The sequence below is a fragment of the Trichomycterus rosablanca genome, chromosome 19, assembly GCF_030014385.1.
Source record: "Trichomycterus rosablanca isolate fTriRos1 chromosome 19, fTriRos1.hap1, whole genome shotgun sequence".
Taxonomy (NCBI): Eukaryota; Metazoa; Chordata; class Actinopteri; order Siluriformes; family Trichomycteridae; genus Trichomycterus; species Trichomycterus rosablanca.
Window position 1 is genome coordinate 2741286 of NC_086006.1, and position 21379 is coordinate 2762664.

Consider the following 21379-nt stretch of genomic DNA (forward strand, 5'->3'; position numbering starts at 1 on the left):
CGCAAACTGTTTACTCCAAATAGCATTCATTACTATTATAACATATGTGGACTGTACTGAACAGTTTGTGCCAAATATCAACAAATTTAATTGAATTGTACCAACTTTGTTGTATCTGAAGCTTGTTATTAATCAAAAGAGTCAAATTAGGGTGAAAACATGACAAATAATTTAGATTCCTAAATGTTTTTTGTTGTTTATGTGTTTCAATCATTTAGCCACATATTCAGATATTATTGCATTACAGTTAGATAGATGACGGACAGACAGACAGACAGACAGACAGGCAGACAGACAGACAGACAGACAGACAGACAGACAGACAGACAGATAGATAGATAGATAGATAGATAGATAGATAGATAGATAGATGGATGGATGGATGGATGGATGGATGGATGGATGGATGGATGGATGGACGGACGGACGGACAGATAGACGGATGGATGGATGGATGGACAGATAGACGGATGGACGGACGGACGGACAGATAGACGGACGGACGGACAGACAGACAGACAGACAGACAGACAGATAGATAGATAGATAGATAGATAGATAGATAGATAGATAGATAGATAGATAGATAGATAGATAGATAGACAGACAGAGAGACGGTTTGACGGACAGACAGAGAGACAGATAGATAGACGGATCGATTGATCGATAAATGGACGGATGGTTAGAAGGACAGACTGACAGACAGACAGACAAATACAAAAGATACCAAAAAGGTTCTAAATTTACCAAATAGATTTAGTGTAATTACGTCAAGGATAGAAAACAACTGTTCTGTTGTGCAGTCAAGCAGAAGCATAAAAACACAAATGTACAGACATGCACCTCTGTTATTCATCGTTGTTATTCAGAACAGAACCCAAACTCATAATTAGGCCTGTGTGACCAGTAAGTGTGTGTGTGTGTGTGTGTGTGTGTGTGTTACTCAGATTTGCAGTCATATGCCAAATCCATTCATGTTATCTCATAAAATCATTTTCCCTTCTAAATAACCTATAATTTCTCGTGGGTTCTCATCAACATGGATCTCAAGTTCATCCCATCTGGGTCATCTCCAGGAAGTCTGTGTTTGTGTGTGTAATTACGTACAGTCATTTTGCTAAACCCCAACTCACAACACTGTTTGCTCTAAAACCACGACGGCGTGTATAATGACTGGCTGTGGTTTAAAGCATTTGTAATGAAAGCATATTAAATAATGAATGCATATTAAGGTTCTAAAATTTAAATAAGGACAGAGCTGGACCCTTATGCTCTAAATCCTCTTATCTCTCTTCTATCAAGCCTCTAATCTAATTCAGATATTTCTCACAGACTCTATTACACAATACAGAGAGGATAGAAATACATGAAAGGTCATGCAACGTCCAAAGACAAAAGTTAGCAGCAGAATGAATTATATTCAGTGCCTTTCAGTAAATAAATATCTTAGAAAGCCTTTTAACGCAACAGTTTTTTAAATGTACACTCTTTTAAAGTAGATTCATTCAAATGTAAGACCTGTTATAATGAAAGTAAACATTTGGAGCAATAGGTACGCAAAGATGTAGGACATTCAAGCTCATGTAATACAACTGAAAAAGGGCTGAATCACTTTCTTTGTAAAAATTATCTTTTGAACACAAGAATTGTTTGTCAGAAGTTTAATGGATTGCTTTTCCTTGGCGGAGAAGATGCACTCAAGCTTAAGAAGGTAGTGAAGCATGTAGTAACAATTTGGAGAATATTTTTTACATTTACAGCATTTAGCAGATGCTTTTAACCAAAGTGACTTACAATTATGACTGAATACAATGCAAGCAAATGCTCAGAGACCCAGTAGTGGCAACCTGGGCTTGAAACAGTGACCTTTAGGTTACTAGTCCAGAACGTTAACCTCTAAGCTATCACAGCCCTATACATTAAGAATATTGTGCAAGTATATTCTATATAGTGGTAGCTGTTTCACAGTTGCAATGCCCTAACGCACATCTAAAGCAAAGTCTAAAAATAATGGCTTACCAAAATTGGTGTGGCACAGAGCCCTAATCTTAAACCTTAATTTAACACTTATGGGATGTATTTAGTTGCCAAATAATGCAAATCTGTGGTTTCTCATTATTGCTCTTGCGGCTGAATGGAAGCAAAGCCCTGCTGTCGTGTTCCAAACCCTACTGAAGTCTTTTCAAAACAAAGGGGGATCTGTTCGATATTAATACAAATATTAGGTATATAGACATTTAGTATCGTGGGGTGTCTATATACTTTTGGCCTTGTTATGTAGAATTCAACAAAATGAAGCTTTAGTAATGCGGGAAAATAAAAGGCTGTACACTGGATTGTAAAGACTAAGGGCTGGTTGAAGGTTCAAGCCTACTGTTGGGCCTTTGAGCAATGCTTTTAACACTCAACTGCTTAAATTGTATTTTGCATCTTCTGAATGCCAGAAATGTAAACACCCACAATCCAAACCAGAGTCAGAGTAAACACAATAACACATTGACTCCTCTCTGCGTCGTAAGCATGGCCGCTGTGTACCGCCGCTCACTAGACTCTGACATCAGCTGGTGAGAGGCGATGTACAGGGGGTTACGTAAGCACTCATTCAGTACACACTGGTCAACTGTAACACCAGAGCCTTCATCGTTCATCTGACGTATGTGGATGGGTTTAGAGTGCATGAGTGTACTTGGCCTTTCGCTCTGTGAATGTACTGTGCATATATTTGTGAAATGTGGGACGATGGACAGCGGTGGGAAAAAAAACACACACTGTTCCCCTGTGGGAAAATAAAGTCATGAAAGGATTTATTGTACACTTATAAGTGGCATGTACCCCATCATGTATCTCATAGCTGTGTCAAGATTTTAGTCATTTCTGCTACTGTTCCTTTAGTGTAACTCAAAGATTAAAACATGCTTATTTATATACAATTCAAAAATTTATGAATTTAACTTGGACAAATGATCAAGGCTCTGGCAGCTTCTAATTCATAACAGACCTGTTTAAGGTGGTTCCTAAATTACACATGATACATCTCATTTTTTGACTTTGACAGTTTGGGTGTTTTTCCCATCCTTGGCAAGAGACCACTTATCCATTTGCTTTGTTATGGGTGCAGTTAAACTAGACCTATTTATCCTGGCACAAAGACCACCAAATGTCACCATTGTAATTTGTAAAAAAACAATTAGATGTCAATCCAGTACAATATAATATTAATATTGAATATGATTTGCCAAAAGAAATAAGTCAAAACTAAACCACAATGCTGTGAAAAGCTAATTATTTTTTCACTGTAGATGTCTCAAAGCTATAATAGTCAACAGAGGCTTTGCAACTAATTCATATTCTTATTAATATGTGGTGTACAAATACTTTTTAACCACTATTTCAAATATATCTTTGTTTATGTACATACATACATCTTGTTTGTTTAAATGAATAAAAAATGAATTAATGACATGACTAAAGCTCCTGCCATTTGTGGTCCAATAATCAACCCTTTTCCTCTTGCCTTCATGATTCAGAATCAAAGTGCATTCTGCATGTGCATGAGAATATCTCAGCTTGCTTAACTTTATATTTATTTAATGCAATACACCGGGGTGAAATGAAATCAGCTGTTACAGTGCAAGTAGGGATTGCTAACGCTCTGACCTGCTTTTGACAGCTTTTTATCAGTTGGGTCAAACGTGATAAGGGAACCTGACTCGCGTGCAATAAATGTTTAATTTAACTTTTCAAGGACATTTTAGGGCAATGAAGGGCAACGGAGAACTGTAAAGTCTGGGCAGTTCTCTCTCTCTATATATATTATAAACAGCTAACCCTAATTAAATTAATCTGGTAAGCTTGTTGCCATGTATATCCAAAAGTCTCTAAAAATGGACACGCTGCTACATTTTTCTTGTTTATTAGTATAAATGAATCAAACTTAAAGTTGCAAAGTCAGATGCAACACCTCATGATTCATATTATTGCATAACAGAAGTGTTTTCTGAGTTTTAAAGTTCATGCAGTTGCATTATCAGGCATCAAAGTGCAAATTTTAAACGATAAAAGTGCATACAGTAAACAGTTAATGTGCATACTGTAGGACAGTACAAGTATGTACTTTAGATGATAAAATGTATACTTTAAAAGTTTATACTTTAAAGTGCATATTGTAGATGATAAAGTGTATACTTTAAAGAGCATACTTTATGTAGTAAAAGTACATACTTTGGACTGAAATATAAATATTGTAAACTGTGAAAGTGTATATGTTAGACAGTAATAGTGCATACTTTAGTCAGTAATAGTGCATACTTTAGTCAGTAGTAGTGCATACTTTAGTAAAAGTATATACTCTAGTAATAGTGCATACTTTAGACAGTAATAGTGCATACTTTAGACAGTAATAGTGCATACTTTAGACATTAATAGTGCATACATTAGACATTAATAGTGCATACTTTAGTCAGTAAAAGTGTATACTTTAGTAAAAGTATATACTCTAGTAATAGTGCATACTTTAGACAGTAATAGTGCATACTTTAGACAGTAATAGTGCATACTTTAGACAGTAATAGTGCATACTTTAGACATTAATAGTGCATACATTAGACATTAATAGTGCATACTTTAGTCAGTAGTAGTGCATACTTTAGTAAAAGTATATACTCTAGTAATAGTGCATACTTTAGACAGTAATAGTGCATACTTTAGACAGTAATAGTGCATACTTTAGACATTAATAGTGCATACATTAGACATTAATAGTGCATACTTTAGTCAGTAGTAGTGCATACTTTAGTAAAAGTATATACTCTAGTAATAGTGCATACTTTAGACAGTAATAGTGCATACTTTAGACAGTAATAGTGCATACTTTAGACATTAATAGTGCATACATTAGACATTAATAGTGCATACTTTAGTCAGTAGTAGTGCATACTTTAGTAAAAGTATATACTCTAGTAATAGTGCATACTTTAGACAGTAATAGTGCATACTTTAGACATTAATAGTGCATACTTTAGACAGTAATAGTGCATGCTTTAGTCAGTAATAGTGCATACTTTAGACAGTAATAGTGCATAGTTTAATCAGTAATAGTGCATACTTTAATCAGTAATAGTGCATACTTTAGACCGTAATAGTGCATAGTTTAGACAGTAATAGTGCATACTTAAGTCAGTAAAAGTGCATACTTTAGACAGTAATAGTGCATACTTTAGACAGTAATAGTGCATACTTTACACAGTAATAGTGCATACTTTAGACAGTAATACTTTAGACAGTAATAGTGCATACATTAATTAGTAATAGTGCATACTTTATACAGTAATAGTGCATACATTAATCAGTAATAGTGCATACTTTATACAGTAATAGTGCATACTTTATACAGTAATAGTGCATACATTAATCAGTAATAGTGCATACTTTATACAGTAATAGTGCATACTTTAGACAGTTTAGATAGTTTACACTTTAAAGGAAAGGTAAGACCGAAGTTTGAGACTCATGCATCAGTCTTTGCTTCTCTTGAAGCTTGAGCCCAATTTTTTTTTTTTTTTTTTTTTTTTTTTTTTTTTTCACTTCAGTGCAGTCGGGTTGCCAAATTGTTAATTAAAAACGTTTGATAAACTAGACGGGTGTTGTCTTTTTAACTCCTTAAACTCTGGCACGACCAATTTAGTGCATGGTCTTACATCTATATATGATCGGAATCAGAATAAGAGTTATTGGCCAAGTATGTGGATACACACAAGGAATTTGGTTTCGGCTGATGGTAGAAGAACATTAAACACAAAAATATACAAACTATAAATATACATACTATATTGGGCCAGTGATAGCTCAGTGGTTAAGGTACTGGACTAGTAAACAGAAGGTTGCTGGTTCAAGCCCCGCCACCACCAAGTTGCCACTGTTGGGTCCTTGAGCAAGGCCCTTAACCCTCAATTGCTCATCGTGTTCAACTCAGTGTGTAAGTCGCTTTGGATAAAAGCGTCTGCTAAATGCTGAAAATGAAAATGTAAATATAAGACTATATACAGGCAATATATAGAAGATGTATGGACGTGTGCATGTATGTATGTACAGTACATATAATATGCAGTTAGAAAAACCTTTCAGAATTAAAACGTTATTGTAACTAAAGCTAATTAGTGTGAAAGTGTGCAGTAGTATACAAATCTTTATAACATCTGCCTTCTGCATAAATGAAAACGTTGCAAACGCAGTGATGTTGAGGTCAGAGATCTGTGCAGGCCACTGGAGTTCCTTCATTGATTTAAATGATTTTATACACCTGTTAGCAATGAAACCTGAACCCATCAGGCATGAGGGGTGTGCACATACTTCTGCTTTTGTATTATATAAATATGTTTTTGTTAGGAGGATGTAAGACTCCCCAGCTGTGCCACGGTTCTGATCTTCAGATGTGAGATTAGAGAACGTGTGTGGGTGTGTTTGGTTAATTTTACTGAAATCTGGCAACCCCGGTTAAACTTTTGAATCAGCGTCCGCTGCTTTTGTAGCGTCATCCGGTGGTGCTGGACCGGGAGAGCGCGAGCGCTGTTCACAGATCACGTGAAGATTCGCGAGCTCGCGCATCACCGGCAAACCGGAGTCTGTAATTCAGATCATTAATGTCTGATTACTGATGTGATCGGATCTTTTCTGTGATCAGGTAGGAGGTTACATGTTGATTTCTGTAGTTCGGTTGATCTGTGATGCTGGAATCGTTTACTTGAAGTGACCGTGTATAAGAAAATGTTATACAGTTTGTATTAAATGTGATTGTATCAGACCGGTGGTGATTATAAATGTTTTATAAAAGACATGTGATGTTTAAAATGTAATAAAATGTGAACATAGACGCGGTATTATTCATTTTTATCACTTTTGAATACTCTGTGCATATGGATCTTATAGCTAAGACTGTATGTAGGGTTGCCAGATTGTGTTCTTTTACTTGTTTGTGAATTGAAACGCGTTACATTGAAGAATTTATATAAAACGACATAAACAAAACGTATATACAATATAATGTGGTTGTCTTAACTCAGAAAGACATTTGATAACGTGTGTCGAATTGAAAGGTTCACAGATTGCTATGTGTAGTCTAATTTCTAACTTTTTATATATTCATCCATTTACACTCGCCACTTCATCCTAATACAAACACCCTAAACAGGGTGCCAATGCATTGCAAGGCAACACACACAAAATAAATGTTACCTGTTTATTTACTGATACCTAGAAAAGCAATTTGGAAAAACATACCTGCTTTCTGCATTTTTGGAAGATGTATGCATTGGTAACCCAGTTGCACCACAGCTGCACCACTGTGCCCATCCTAATAAATGGCACAAAGCAATATGGGTGAATAAGTGAGTACATAATGCCATGCAATCCATTGGTGCCCCATGCAGGGTGTATTTCAGGGTGTATTTCATATACTGTATTGTTTCTGGGTGGTGCCAGACCCACCGTGACCCTGACCAGGAAGAGACAGTATATTAATTATTGAATAGAAAATCATTTTGATTAATAAGTAAGTAAGTAAGTAGGGCAGCTGTAGCCTAGTGGTTAAGGTACTGGATTAGTAATCAGAAGGTTGTCGGTTCAAGCCCCACCACTGGCAGGTTAGCTCTGTTGGGCCCTTGAGCAAGGCCCTTAACCCTCAATTACTTAGACAGTATACTGTAAGTCACTTTGGATAAAATGTAATCTGTTTTCCCTAAATTAGTGTCACTCTTGGGACACTTTAAAACAAAATTCAGGAATTTCATCAGTCCTCAGAGTGAGGCCCTCTTCACTTTTACTATGTTTTATATAACAGATCTTTATCTATGTTCTTTTTTATTGTTTATATGTGTTATAAATATACCTGTCTTGTGTAGAATTATATTTTTACGCTATGCCTCAGGCATGCAAGGCTATACTTACTAATGTTAACTAATAATTCTGTGTTTTCATGACCTGAGTTATTAATTCTGCAGTTGCTTAAATATCCAACGCCATTAAAGTTGTTTAATTAATTATATATCTATATATTTTAAATTTGGTAGAAAGTGAATATTGGAGCTAACTTGCACAATCTGGCAACCCGATCTATGCGTGAGAATCAAGTTTATGCCGGTCGCAATGGAAGGTTTGGGCGCGTGGGAGGGGCGTGGCTAACCGATTCACTTTTATCTGAACGTACCGACAGTCCCCGCCCACTCGTCCCTCCGCCCCGCCCCCTGGCAGTATAAAGCAGGGACAGTGCAGTGTAGGAGTTCAGTGAGGCTTTTGTATAGTGTTGGGTCGGTGCCCACTCTGGAAAACTACTGCCATGACCATCCAGACGGAGACGAGCGTGCCCTCTCCAGCTCTGACCTACTCTAAAACACGGGGGCTGGTGGCTAATCTCAGCGGTAGGCTCTCATTACCCGCAGTGAATGCAGCTCTTTCAGCCAACCTGCCTGAGTGGAAGAATATCAAATGACTCCTTTTATCTTCTCTCTCTTTTCTCTCTCACAGCTTTTATGAAACAACGAAAAATGGGACTCAATGACTTTATTCAGAAACTGGCAACCAGCTCCTACGCCTGCAAGCAGTGAGTATAAGAGCTATAGAAACAAATGCACTTCATTCTGTGCTGGCAAAAATGGCTTTATTTTGTGCCTATCCTGTTTATAATGGAGAATTTCTAATTGCACTTTATTATTATTTTGTTATATGTATTTATTACTGTAAAAACTTTGTGATGGAGATTTAAAATGATTCCAAGGGTCCTCAGTAGATGAGGGTCCAAGAGCAGCTACAATTGTCTTGAGACATAATGCCAGCAAATGTAATGTGTAATTTATGTATTATATACCTAAAATAAAAATAAAATAATCCTAATTGCGTTTTGAAAAGGCCGAGAGGAAAAAAGTATGACAAAAAGGGCATTAGGACGCCAAATTTATACGTATTAACTAAACAATTGGTCACAAAGTTCAGTAATATAAAACAAATCTAGAGTTTTTAAAGTGTCTTAACATTTTAGACACATTTAACGTTTTAAGAAATTATAATGTATCTAGAAATGCTATATTTAAGTAATAATTATGTATTTAGAGTTAAAAATCATTATTTTTATATGGTTTTTATTAAATGACTACATATGACTACACTTTAGATGCATCACAAACGTCAATTTATTGTTCAGTTACTTGTAATTGTGAGTGTGGATTTGGATTTGGTCAGTGCTTGTGTGATACTTTGGGAAAAGCATTTTGTAACGTATGATGATTGAATTCTAAGTAAATTTTACATTATTGATTGATAACAACTGTAATTGTTAATCCTCCTTTTATTCTGCAGTCCAGAGGTGGAGTCCATCCTGCACTTGGCACCACCACAAGATCCAGAACTCATGACCAACAACCCCTCTCCACCTGTAAGAATTGATATCCGAGTACACATACGCATGCATGTATATATTTAATACCGGTCTAACTTCAGTATCTGGTCTCGCCCTACAGCCCAGTCCGTCTCAGCAGATAAACCTCGGCCCTTCGTCTAACCCCACCGCCAAGCCCTCGGATTTCAACTTCCTGAAGGTGATCGGGAAGGGCAGCTTCGGAAAAGTGCTGCTGGCACGGCATCGGGGCGACGACAAGTTCTATGCCGTCAAAGTGCTCCAGAAAAAAGCCATCCTGAAGAAGAAAGAGGTAATCTGATCTCTTTAAATAGGCCAGCCGTTACAGTTTGTCTTTTTTGGCCGATACCCTCGTTAAATAGAAGAGTCTGTTGGGAGATCAGGGTCTCATTAATAAAGATGAATTTCATTGTTCAGCTGAGTTTAGAGTTTCTGGGTCAAAAATGAGAAACCATCGTGTTCTGTTTGGGGTCCCTGAGACCACGGAGCCTCTTTAACAGCTCATAAAATATATCTTGAGCCTTTTTAATCAGCTCGATATTTCATAACCTTTCCTGAATAATATTTTATATTGTTATTGTGTTCTAAAGTGACTCCAGAGCTAGAATACATGATTAAAGCCAACAGGTTTTCATATGTTTATAGTTTCTCTCTGGTGTTGAGGGTACAGCTGACTCTCTTACACACACACACACACACACACACACACACACACACACATTTACAAAATTTCCACCTCTCTCTCTCTCTGGTTAATTTGGCTAGTTAATTTAGTTAATTGTATTTACCCACACAGCTCTGGGGTCTCTGGGACCCCAAAACACAAAGCCAATAGACAGCAAAGTTTGATATTAGTGTGTCATTTATTATCAGTGTCACTTCTTATCAAAGGATTTCATTAAATACGAGATTCTTTCGACAATATGACGTTTGATCCTGACCGGGCTTCTTGTATGTCGTGCAGGAGAAACACATCATGTCAGAACGTAACGTCTTACTGACAAATGTCAAGCACCCGTTCCTGGTGGGCCTGCACTACTCCTTCCAAACTGCTGACAAACTTTACTTCATACTTGACTACATCAACGGTGGAGAGGTGAGACATTTCAGGTCATCTTTGGATTTAATATCTGTGTGTAGTGGTGTGTTTGGATGGACATATTGCTGGGCATCTGGGCAAAATGTATATGTATATATAATATGATCTAGCTAATGACTGATGATACGATACGTGTCTAGTACAGAGTAGATGGTTCGCTTTGATGCCTTTTGCCTGTGGACCACAAAAGAGTTGACTTTTCTGGTCCAGGATTTGATTCAGAGTCAATTCCACTCATCAAAATTCAGGTTCAGTCTAGTTTGCTCACTGTTAAGTGCTATATCTGTCTGACAGATCGTCTAAAGAAATACAGACCTTTTCTCAAACTAGATCCGTAACCCCAGCGAATTTAATACGACATTTAAAACAGCATCACATCGCTGAATATGTGGAATTTAACACAGTGAACAAAGGCAAAGACGTTTGCCTATAACCCAACGCACATTTATATGCATAGATATGAGAGTTTCTATTAAAAGAAGTTGAACAAAAATGTCGACCAGGTGGTGCAGCGGGATTTCCCCCCGAGATTCTTAACACCCCGGTTCGAATCTCGGCTCTGCTGCCGATTGGCTGGGCGCCGTACAGCGGGTACAATTGGCAGTACCTGCAGCAGACGATAATTGGTGGGTAAATGACCTAGACCGAGTCATCTATGCAGAAGCACGGACCTAAAGAAAGGAGCAGCAATACACCCTCGTCAAATGCGATCAGGGATCCACAGTTTCTGTATGGTGACATTTATAAACCTTATGTTGCAATCGGTGCATCTCGCTCCTTTATCTGAACCTTCCACAAAAAGTGGGCGTTTGTTTGGGGGTTTTTTACTTGAGATGAGTCACACTGCGAACTGTTTGTCAGCGGTGAAGAAATACATGAAAAGAAGAGGGAAACAGATAATAAAAGAGATACCCGAGCTGAAGGCGAGAGTCAGAAGGGCAGGCAGACAGTGGAGACAGTGAGGGGGACACAGACAGAGAGCGGATTTCCCTTCAGGAGGTAAACGAGCCTGCTCTTTTTAAAAAGAGCTATTCAGGAAATAGCTGGGAGGGTCTCTCTCTGTGTGTGTTTGTGTGTGTAGCGTTAGCTCAGTTTAGCACCGATGGGGCTTTGGATCGGGCTGTGGAACTATGTGTGACTATTGTATCTCCCAGTGAAGTACACTCTCATTTCCTGTCATTGTTGGAGTGAAGAGCGAAGAAAGCGCGGATGAAATACGGCTCTCAGAACGCAGCGCCGAACACAATCATCTCTTTTCATCTGCACTCAATCAGTCTGGCTAGACACCATTCAGGATCTAAAAAGACTATTTTACGTAAGCCGTCCATTGTGCTTTTTAAAGGCGGCGGTGGTGCTCTAGAGCGCCGTAGGGAAACACGGGGATTCTTCTGCAGGGGATTCTTTTGTGCAACAGGGTGACAAAGACGTTATTTCAAAACAAGTAGGGACTTGTTCTCAGTGGTTGGGCTTGGCATTTTACAATTCTGAAGCACTTTATTAAACGTATGTGAATGAACCGGAACATCAACTGAGACTTTTCTGACAAACATCAGCGCCCGGCTATATAAATACCCTTCGATTAAATGGGCACAAATTCTCACAGACATACTTCAAAGTCTTGTAAGAAGCCTTGACAGAAGAGCGTAGCTGAAGAGATCACTCTGTTTTAATTCTATATGTTTATGAAATGGGGCCCAACTGTGGCAACTGGGCAGTGGTGGGGCTTGAACCGACAGCCTTCTGATTACTAGTCCAGAGCTACCACTGTCCTGGTCACTATTTCTGTAGATGTGTGTAAAAGACAAACAGCTAATTTGACTCTTGATTCTGAGACCTAACCATTCTCTGTTTGCATTTCTTTTTGCCCCCCTCAGCTTTTCTATCACCTACAGCGGGAGCGGTGCTTCCTGGAGCCGCGCGCCCGCTTTTACGCGGCGGAAATCGCCAGCGCTCTGGGCTACCTGCACTCCCTGAACATCGTCTACAGGGACCTGAAGCCCGAGAACATCCTGCTGGACTCGCAGGGACACATCATCCTCACCGACTTCGGCCTGTGCAAGGAGAACATCGAGCCCAACGGGACCACGTCGACGTTCTGCGGGACGCCTGAGGTGGGTAACGTCCATCTCCGACACTGTATTGTTACCGTGGAGACTGTAGAGACTCGGTCAGTTGTGTTTGAATGCACTAACGGACTGTGTTTGTATTATCCTGCAGTATTTGGCTCCTGAGGTGTTGCATAAGCAGCCGTATGACAGAACGGTGGACTGGTGGTGTTTGGGTGCTGTGCTGTATGAGATGCTGTATGGCCTGGTGAGTGTTAGGAAAAATAGAGCCCTTAACTAACAGTCTGGTGGTGTAGAATGATCCACCATCCGCTGTATAAATGCTCCTTTATCTATTTTACACCTTCCACCCAATACGTGGTCGTTTACTCCTTGTGTTTGTGGTTTACAGCCGCCGTTCTACAGCCGCAACACGGCCGAGATGTACGACAACATCCTGAACAAACCCCTGCAGCTGAAGCCCAACATTTCCAACGCTGCCCGACAGCTGCTGGAGGGTCTGCTGCAGAAGGACCGAACCAAGAGGCTGGGCTGCACTGATGATTTCGTAAGTGTGTGCATGTTCACGCCAGCGTTACCTCCCTCAGAAATGTCTTTATATTTGTAGAATTAAAATGAACGTTTCCTTGTTTCTTTACAGACTGAGATCAAGAATCACATGTTCTTCTCTCCCATTAACTGGGACGATCTGAATGCCAAGAAGCTCACGCCTCCTTTCAACCCTAACGTGGTACGTACAATTAATACTGAAAACACTGACGGTTTTTAATTAGGGCTGCATGATTTATAATTATTTTTATTGCTAAAATAGTGCTGAAATATGCTAGACCACCGCATAGCTGTTGAGAGGTGCGCTCTCAGTGCCGGTCTCAGGCCCGGATAAATAGGAGGCTAAATAGTATTTCATCACCTTACCTGGAACTTGTATTATAAAGATTACACCGTGAACGTGATCAAACTGAAAAATACCTTACTCCTCCTTTACATGCTCCTCATATACTTACTCCTACACTTACTCCTCCTTTACATGCTCCTCCTATACTTACTCCTATACTTACTCCTCCTGTGCTTACTTCTCTTTTACATGCTCCTCATATACTTACTCCTATACTTATTCCTCTTATACTTACTCCTACACTTACTCCTCCTTTACATGCTCCTCATATACTTACTCCTATACTTACTCCTCCTTTACATGCTCCTCATATACTTACTCCTATACTTACTCCTCCTTTACATGCTCCTCATATACTTACTCCTATACTTACTCCTCCTGTGCTTACTTCTCTTTTACATGCTCCTCATATACTTACTCCTATACTTACTCCTACACTTACTCCTCCTTTACATGCTCCTCATATACTTACTCCTATACTTACTCATATACTTACTCCTCCTATACTTCTCTTTTACTTAATCCTCCTATACTTCTCTTTTACTTACTCTTTTACTTACTCCTCCTATACTTACTTCTCTTTTACTTACTCCTCCTATACTTACTTCTCTTTTACTTACTCCTCCTATACTTACTTCTCTTTTACTTACTCCTCCTATACTTACTTCTCTTTTACTTACTCCTCCTATACTTCTCTTTTACTTACTCTTTTACTTACTCCTCATATACTTACTCCTATACTTACTCCTCCTATACTTACTTCTCTTTTACTTACTCCTCCTATACTTCTCTTTTACTTACTCTTTTACTTACTCCTCATATACTTACTCCTATACTTACTCCTCCTATACTTACTTCTCTTTTACTTACTCCTCCTATACTTACTTCTCTTTTACTTACTTTTACTTACTCCTCCTATACTTCTCTTTTACTTACTCTTTTACTTACTCCTCCTATACTTCTCTTTTACTTACTCTTTTACTTACTCCTCCTATACTTGCTCCTCCTTTACTTACTCCTCATATACTTACTCCTATACTTACTCCTCCTATACTTACTTCTCTTTTACTTACTCCTCCTATACTTCTCTTTTACTTACTCTTTTACTTACTCCTCCTATACTTCTCTTTTACTTACTCTTTTACTTACTCCTCCTATACTTGCTCCTCCTTTACTTAATCCTCCTTTACTTATTCCTCCTTTACTTATGTATTTGCTTAATCATTATAACCTATTTGAAGCTGAATTGTGCATTTCTTGTTAAATGTTAATAATATAAATGATAAAACTAATAAAATAAAGACAGCTCTGTGTTGCTATTAATATATTGTCAAGAGCTTTCAGGTCAGATTTTATAGATTATCACTGTTTGATCCCTCAGGCTGAGAAGTTGTGTAACAAAACATGTATAAAACATTAATTATTTAGATTGTATTATTTAATATAAATCTGTGAAATATCCTGTTTACATAGTTTTTCACCAAAGTTAATTTCACTTTTCAGACCGGCCCTAACGACCTGCAACACTTCGACCCCGAGTTCACAGAAGAGCCGGTGCCCAGCTCCATCGGCTGTTCTCCGGACAGCGCCCTGGTGACGGCCAGCATCAGCGAGGCGGCCGAGGCCTTCCTGGGCTTCTCCTACGCCCCCGCCATGGACTCGTACCTGTAGATCGCCGGACACGCCGCACCATAGACTCTGAACTGTAGATCATCGCCATGGAAATGCCGTCCCATGGATTCCCACCTGTAGTGCATCACTATGAGAATGAAGCCAGCCCCATTTCACCCCCCCCCTCCACCCCGGATTGGGGGGGTTTGTTTGCACATGGCCTTAGGCAGCTCCACAGGCCTCGCTTTAAAGGCCCGAATCTCACGAGGCAGAACCGACTTCATCTTTATCTTCGTCATCACCGTCATCGTGTGCGCAAAAAGCATGATCGCTTCTCCGCTTACGCCTGGGTCGCTGTTAATGGACATCGAGAGAGAGCAGGAACGCTGTTCGATGGACTTTTGTTTTTATTTTCTCACCACACATCATCCTGACCGTGGGTGTCGCTGTCTGGAAACGTAAAACGTCAAAGTTTAGCTTTCCAGGATGTATTTATATCAGGGCTGGGCGAGATGGCAACGTTTAGTTTTACCAGCACTAAGAGAACCATAGTGCCGCATTTTAAATTGTGGAGAACATGCCAAATCCTCATTTCTTTAATATGTACTCAATTTATTATTGTGTAAAGTTTGTTAGGAATGAAAAGGGCCTGCGTTCGATTCCTCTACCGGGAAGTCAGGGTCCTTTCTGTGTGGATTTTGTATGTTCTCCTTGTGCTTTGTTTTCCTCCCACAAGTCCACAGACATGCAGGATAAAGCGGTGGTAAAACAGACATTCAGTGAAGTTTGTTATGTTCTCCTTGTGCCTGCATGGGTTTTAGTTTTGGATTCGTGCTTTTGGTTTTCTATTCCCTTACAAAACCATGTCAGTATGTGGATTGGCTTAATATAAATAGTTTTTGGTTAAGGATCAGTGATTATGAATGATGAATAAATGACCAAAAAGTCAAGTAATACAGATACAAATTCAATATCATGCTGTCATATCGTCCAGCCTTGACGTATACGTATATGTGCCTTCATCTCCCACCCCGTCTCCTCACGCCGGTCATGTGACCAGCCTCTGACGACCACATGACCCCAGGTTTGGTCTTGCACATCTACCGTTTCTCACCACACTGATTTAACCGTCACGTCTCGATTTTTCTTTGTTTCCCACGACTTGACCGTGATGTTTATTATTGTACCATGATCGAGTGGACCAAACGCTGGAAAGGTTCTGCTGCTGTGTGTGTGTGTGTGTGTGTGTAGATGGACGCCTGACCCGACCAATCAGACGCCTTAGTCTCACCTTAGTCTTCCAGCCTCCTGCTCGCCACATTCCACTCGATATTACTGTGTACTGCTATTTAAGTTTGTTTGTATATTTCGAGTCCGTGTATTAGTTTTAATATATGTGGAACTAAGGATATGCTTCTACGTAACAATACCTGTCCAGAAGATGTACTGTACATTGTCAAATGTGACTGTTTGGTTTGCAATAAAAGTTTATTGTTATTTTGCCCAAACTTTTCATTTATTTATGCCTCACATTAGAGCTTTTTTAAAAGCGCTGTCGTCTTTGGCATCAACTCGCATTTACAGCATTTAGCAGATGATCCAGAGTTGGTCTGTCTTTTCTTCAGCCGCCCTTTGCCTTCTTCTGTACTGAATCAGAAGGATTTGCCAGTTCCAAAGAGGTAATAAATAACTGCCTACAGATGAGTCAGTTACCTCGGGTACAAATTCTCTCTCTCTCTCTCCTCTCTCTCTCTCTCTCTCTCTCTCTCTATATATATATATACAGTATATATATACACCAATCAGCCATAACATTAAAACCACCTCCTTGTTTAGAAGCACTTTGTAGTTCTACAATTACTGACTGTAGTCCATCTGTTTCTCTGCTTGCTTTGTTAGCCCCCTTTCACGCTGTTCTTCAATGGTCAGGACCCCCACAGAGCAGGTATTATTTAGGTGCTGGATCATTCTCAGCACTGCCGTGACACTGACATGGTGGTGGTGTGTTAGTGTGTGTTGTGCTGGTATGAGTGGATCAGACACAGCAGCGCTGATGGAGTTTTTAAAAACCTCACTGTCACTGCTGGACTGAGAATAGTCCACCAACCAAAAATATCCAGCCAACAGCGCCCCGTGGGTAGCGTCCTGTGACCACTGATGAAGGTCTAGATTCTAGAAGATGACCGACTCAAACAGCAGCAAAAGATGAGCGATCGTCTCTGACTTTACATCTACAAGGTGGACCAACTAGGTAGGAGTGTCTAATAGAGTGGACAGTGAGTGGACACGGTATTTAAAAACTCAAGCAGCGCTGCTGTGTCTGATCCACTCATACCAGCACAACACACACTAACACACCACCACCATGTCAGTGTCACTGCAGTGCTGAGAATGATCCACCACCTAAATAATACCTGCTCTGTGGTGGTACTGTGGGGGTCCTGACCATTGAAGAACAGCATGAAAGGGGGCTAACAAAGCATGCAGAGAAACAGATGGACTACAGTCAGTAATTGTAGAACTACAAAGTGCTTCTATATGGTAAGTGGAGCTGATAAAATGGACAGTAAATGTATTAACAAGGAGGTGGTTTTAATGTTATTGCTGATCAGTATATATACTATATATATGGTTTTGAGTCAAAATACACTATATGGCCAAAAGCATTTGGACACTGATCATGAGCTTGCTGGACAACTTCCAAAACACAGGCTATTACAATAAACTGACCTCTATGTGATCTTTGAGCCATAACAACAGCCTCTCTTCTAAGAAGGCTTCTCACAAAAGTATGTCTGTGGGAATTTGTGCCCATTCAGTCAAAAGAGCGTTTGTATGGCTGGGCTCTGATGTTGGTCCAGTTCTAATGTTTCAGAGCTGTTGAGTGGTGCTGAGGTCAGGGCTCTGTGCAGGACACTGGAGTTCCTTTAAACCGAGCTTTTCTTTGTGTGTATATAGAGCTTCATGCACAGAGGAACAAAAGATGGTACCTAACCCAGCACAAGGCTTTATTAGCTTATGCCAAACTTCCCATTATAGGCATACACACATACCACCTCACATTTATTCACATGCCAGCCTGTACTGTATTCACAGGGTGATTTTTTCCAGACATTGGCTGCATTGTTTAACAGATCACCTGATGGCAGATGGACTTTCCTCCCTCAGTTCTGCCCTTATTTTACAGACTTGTGCGTCAGGACTCTTACACAACAAACTCCTCTGACGCACACACACACACATTCACACACACATAAACATTGACCTCTTGTATAGTCATTTCTCTTTTCCCTCAGTGGATTTAAAGGGAGATGCCGTCCGTTCATTTTAAACATAATAAAAGTATTTACTTAACATGGTGTCTGGTTTCACCAGAAAACACTAAGCAGAAGGCGGGTATACCCTGTACAGGGCGCCAATCCATCGCAGAGCTTCAGGTTTAGCACACCCACCCAGGTATCAGCAATAATGGACCACTGTGCCACCTGAGTGCCTAACACATACACTGGATGGTCAAAAGTTTGTGGACATCTTCCATTCTAAATCCATGGGCACAGATATGGATTTGCTGGTATAGTAGCCTCCACTTGTTTGGGAAGGACTCCCACAAGATTTTGGACTGTGTTCAAAAGTATGTGGTCACCTTCCATTACAAAATCATGGACAATCCTGTATTTGCTCTATGTGCAGATGTAATAGCCTTTGCTCTTCTGGGAGGGATTTCTACAAGAACTAAGACCGTGTCTGTGGGCAAAGAGCACTCGTGGGTATAAATGCTGAACTGTTACCGTTAGGCTGGAGGCTCTGTTACAATGCAATCATGTACCATGTAGTAGTCAAGTCAATCATCAGTTATATTTTTAATAGCCTTATTTAACAGGAAGTCTGAAATTAAACTGTATAAAATAGCATGAACTTAATCCTGTGAGAGATGCATAAGGTTATGTATTAAACACTATAGTGCATTGAGACAGGTTAAGCCTGATCCTAAAGTGATTTATTGTTCTATAGCGCCCCCCAGTGGGTTGATTTCAACTGTCTGTAACATGTTTAAGGCCTCCTCAGCCACTAGAGGAAGCCAGAACCACTGTAAAATGTTTACTGTGTTTAGGAAGTAAAATAGTTTAAACGACAGTGAAAGTTTATTAATAATAATAATAATAATAATAATAATAATAATAATAATAATAATAATAATAATAATAATAATAATAATAATAATAAAAATAATAATAATAATAATAATAATTGTGGTTTGGACGTTATGGCATTTTTGCCTTTTAGCCAGATCAAAAATGTCAAAAGATGTGACAAAATGTGTTTAAACTGGACAGAAAACAATGAGACGATTGTCTGTCTGTCTGTCTGTCTGTCTGTCTGTCTGTCTGTCTGTCTAACAACAGAACAAGTTTAACAGAATCAATTAAAATAGGAATGAAATGAAAGTTTTGAGTTTAAATGTAATTATTTCTCAGTTTATGTATGTTTTGCTGTTAAGATTTTACTGTTGACTCAAGTTACTTGACTGAATGAAAACTAATATAAGCTGGTATAGAGAGGATATATAAATGAAACATGTATGTGTTATGTGACCTAATCGACTTTTTACAAATATTGCACTGCTGACTGTGAGCCTCATCAATTCTAACCCTAGGCCTCATCACAGTTAATCCCTAAAGTCATTTTCCAAAATCGACTCTGCTGTTCTGCCAGCAAAGCGGAAGAAACTTTGAAAGAGGGAGTAGTGTAAAAATCTTGTCATATGAATTTAAAATCAAGCAGAAAAACTGGCTTCTAAACACATACAATAAGAACAGCAGTTTAAACCACAGCTGCTCACCAGCAGGACCAGCATAATATTTGGTGGGTGCAGGCAAGCAACTGGCTAAACCAGCTTTACTCGTCTTGGCTTGCTGACTGTCCAGCTAAATAAGCAGATAATCACATCAGTGCTATTAAAGTTTAGAGTTTTCGAATATGTGTTTATTTACAGTCTTGGTGAATATTTACATTATGATCAAGCACCTCATTTGCTGTCTGTAAAAAGTATTTAGACAACTCAAATTAATAACAGAGGGTGAACTGGATGCTTCTGGGTGTGAATCAAGACTGTAATCCCAATATACCCCCCCCCATTCAGATATGCTCAAAATACCTCCCAATATTCAAATGTAAATTATAAATATTATAAACATTTTCCACTCACTAGCTTTGTTCAATGTTAGGATTTGTCAGTCATTTATATGGAAGGAATGTTTTAGAATGGCAGAATTCCCCTTATCCACTTTCTCCTGCCTTTCTTGCAGTGTTAGAGGCTAACACACGACCCACGGCGACCCTGATCAGGATCGAGCAGTTAGTAAACATGAATGGTTTTATACTGGTGGGCAGATCGATCCAAATATCAATATTATCGATATCAACGTTGGTATTGGTATCGGATCGATACAACATCTTACATGCTTACCTCGCTCCTCCCCTCCTGCTCTGCTGTGTTTTGTTGTGGTACTAACAGACATCGGTACGTTGGTAGGCATTGGAAGATTGTACGTTTTTGAAAACTTTGCTTTGCAGATACAGAAACAGGGTCAATTTTATGGAAATAATAGTGTAAACTATATGTACGTAAAGTATGAACGCACCTTACGCACTTTGCGCAAATGAATCGGAGCATGCGTAGTGAGGCTCTTATTCTGTGTTTTGGTGAATGAGAGATTTTTTCTTTGGACTTTGTGCTTATTAATGTAAACAGAAAAGCATCATTTTTTTTTTTTAAATAAACAAGGACACACGTATTCGGTCACTATTAAAAATGTACAGATTTATTCACCCAGCAAACACAACTATGTGGTACGAGTTAGCCGCTTTGTGGTGATACGCCATGATGGTAACAGTGTGAGAAAGTAAAGCACCAGAAACAAGAAATCGGACCGCTTTAAACAACTGAATTTATTTACAACCCTACTGAGAGCAGCTACTTACAAAAAAAATGTATGTATTACAATAATACACATAAAGGTCATGAAAATTCATTCAGATTTAGCAATTTGATGATGCATCTACCTTAATTATTAAAAAGTTTCGGTATTGGTATCGGTATTGGCGATACTGGCCCTGTATTTACTTGGTATCGGATCGATACCAAATTTTGCAGCATCGCACACCTCTAGTTTGGCGTATCAAAGGAGAGTGATTTTTTGTCAACCTGGCAACCCTGCGCTCCGGCCGCCGTGCACGCTCCTAACTAGGATCTGTTATTTCGAAGTGGGCGGGGCTTGCACTCAGACAGCTGTTCAAAACAAGCC

At 39.2% G+C, this 21379-nt stretch overlaps 1 protein-coding gene across 4 annotated transcripts in view; it reads left to right on the forward strand.

The window, feature by feature from the left end:
• Nucleotides 1–16571, forward strand: part of sgk1 (serum/glucocorticoid regulated kinase 1) — a 40738-nt gene extending 24167 nt beyond the window's left edge. For 2 of the 4 annotated variants that reach the window (XM_063015540.1, XM_063015541.1), the window contains 9 exons: nt 8518–8593; nt 9346–9421; nt 9507–9695; nt 10368–10499; nt 12377–12613; nt 12720–12815; nt 12960–13115; nt 13209–13298; nt 14967–16571. In XM_063015540.1, the coding sequence (XP_062871610.1) occupies nt 8518–8593; nt 9346–9421; nt 9507–9695; nt 10368–10499; nt 12377–12613; nt 12720–12815; nt 12960–13115; nt 13209–13298; nt 14967–15134 (1220 nt within the window). In that variant the 3' untranslated portion in view covers nt 15135–16571. Of the gene's footprint in view, nt 1–6588; nt 6680–7079; nt 8412–8517; nt 8594–9345; nt 9422–9506; nt 9696–10367; nt 10500–12376; nt 12614–12719; nt 12816–12959; nt 13116–13208; nt 13299–14966 lie in introns of those variants that run through there. The other 2 variants (XM_063015543.1, XM_063015542.1) reach the window with 2 other exon arrangements.
• The last annotated feature ends 4808 nt before the right edge of the window (nt 16572–21379 follow it).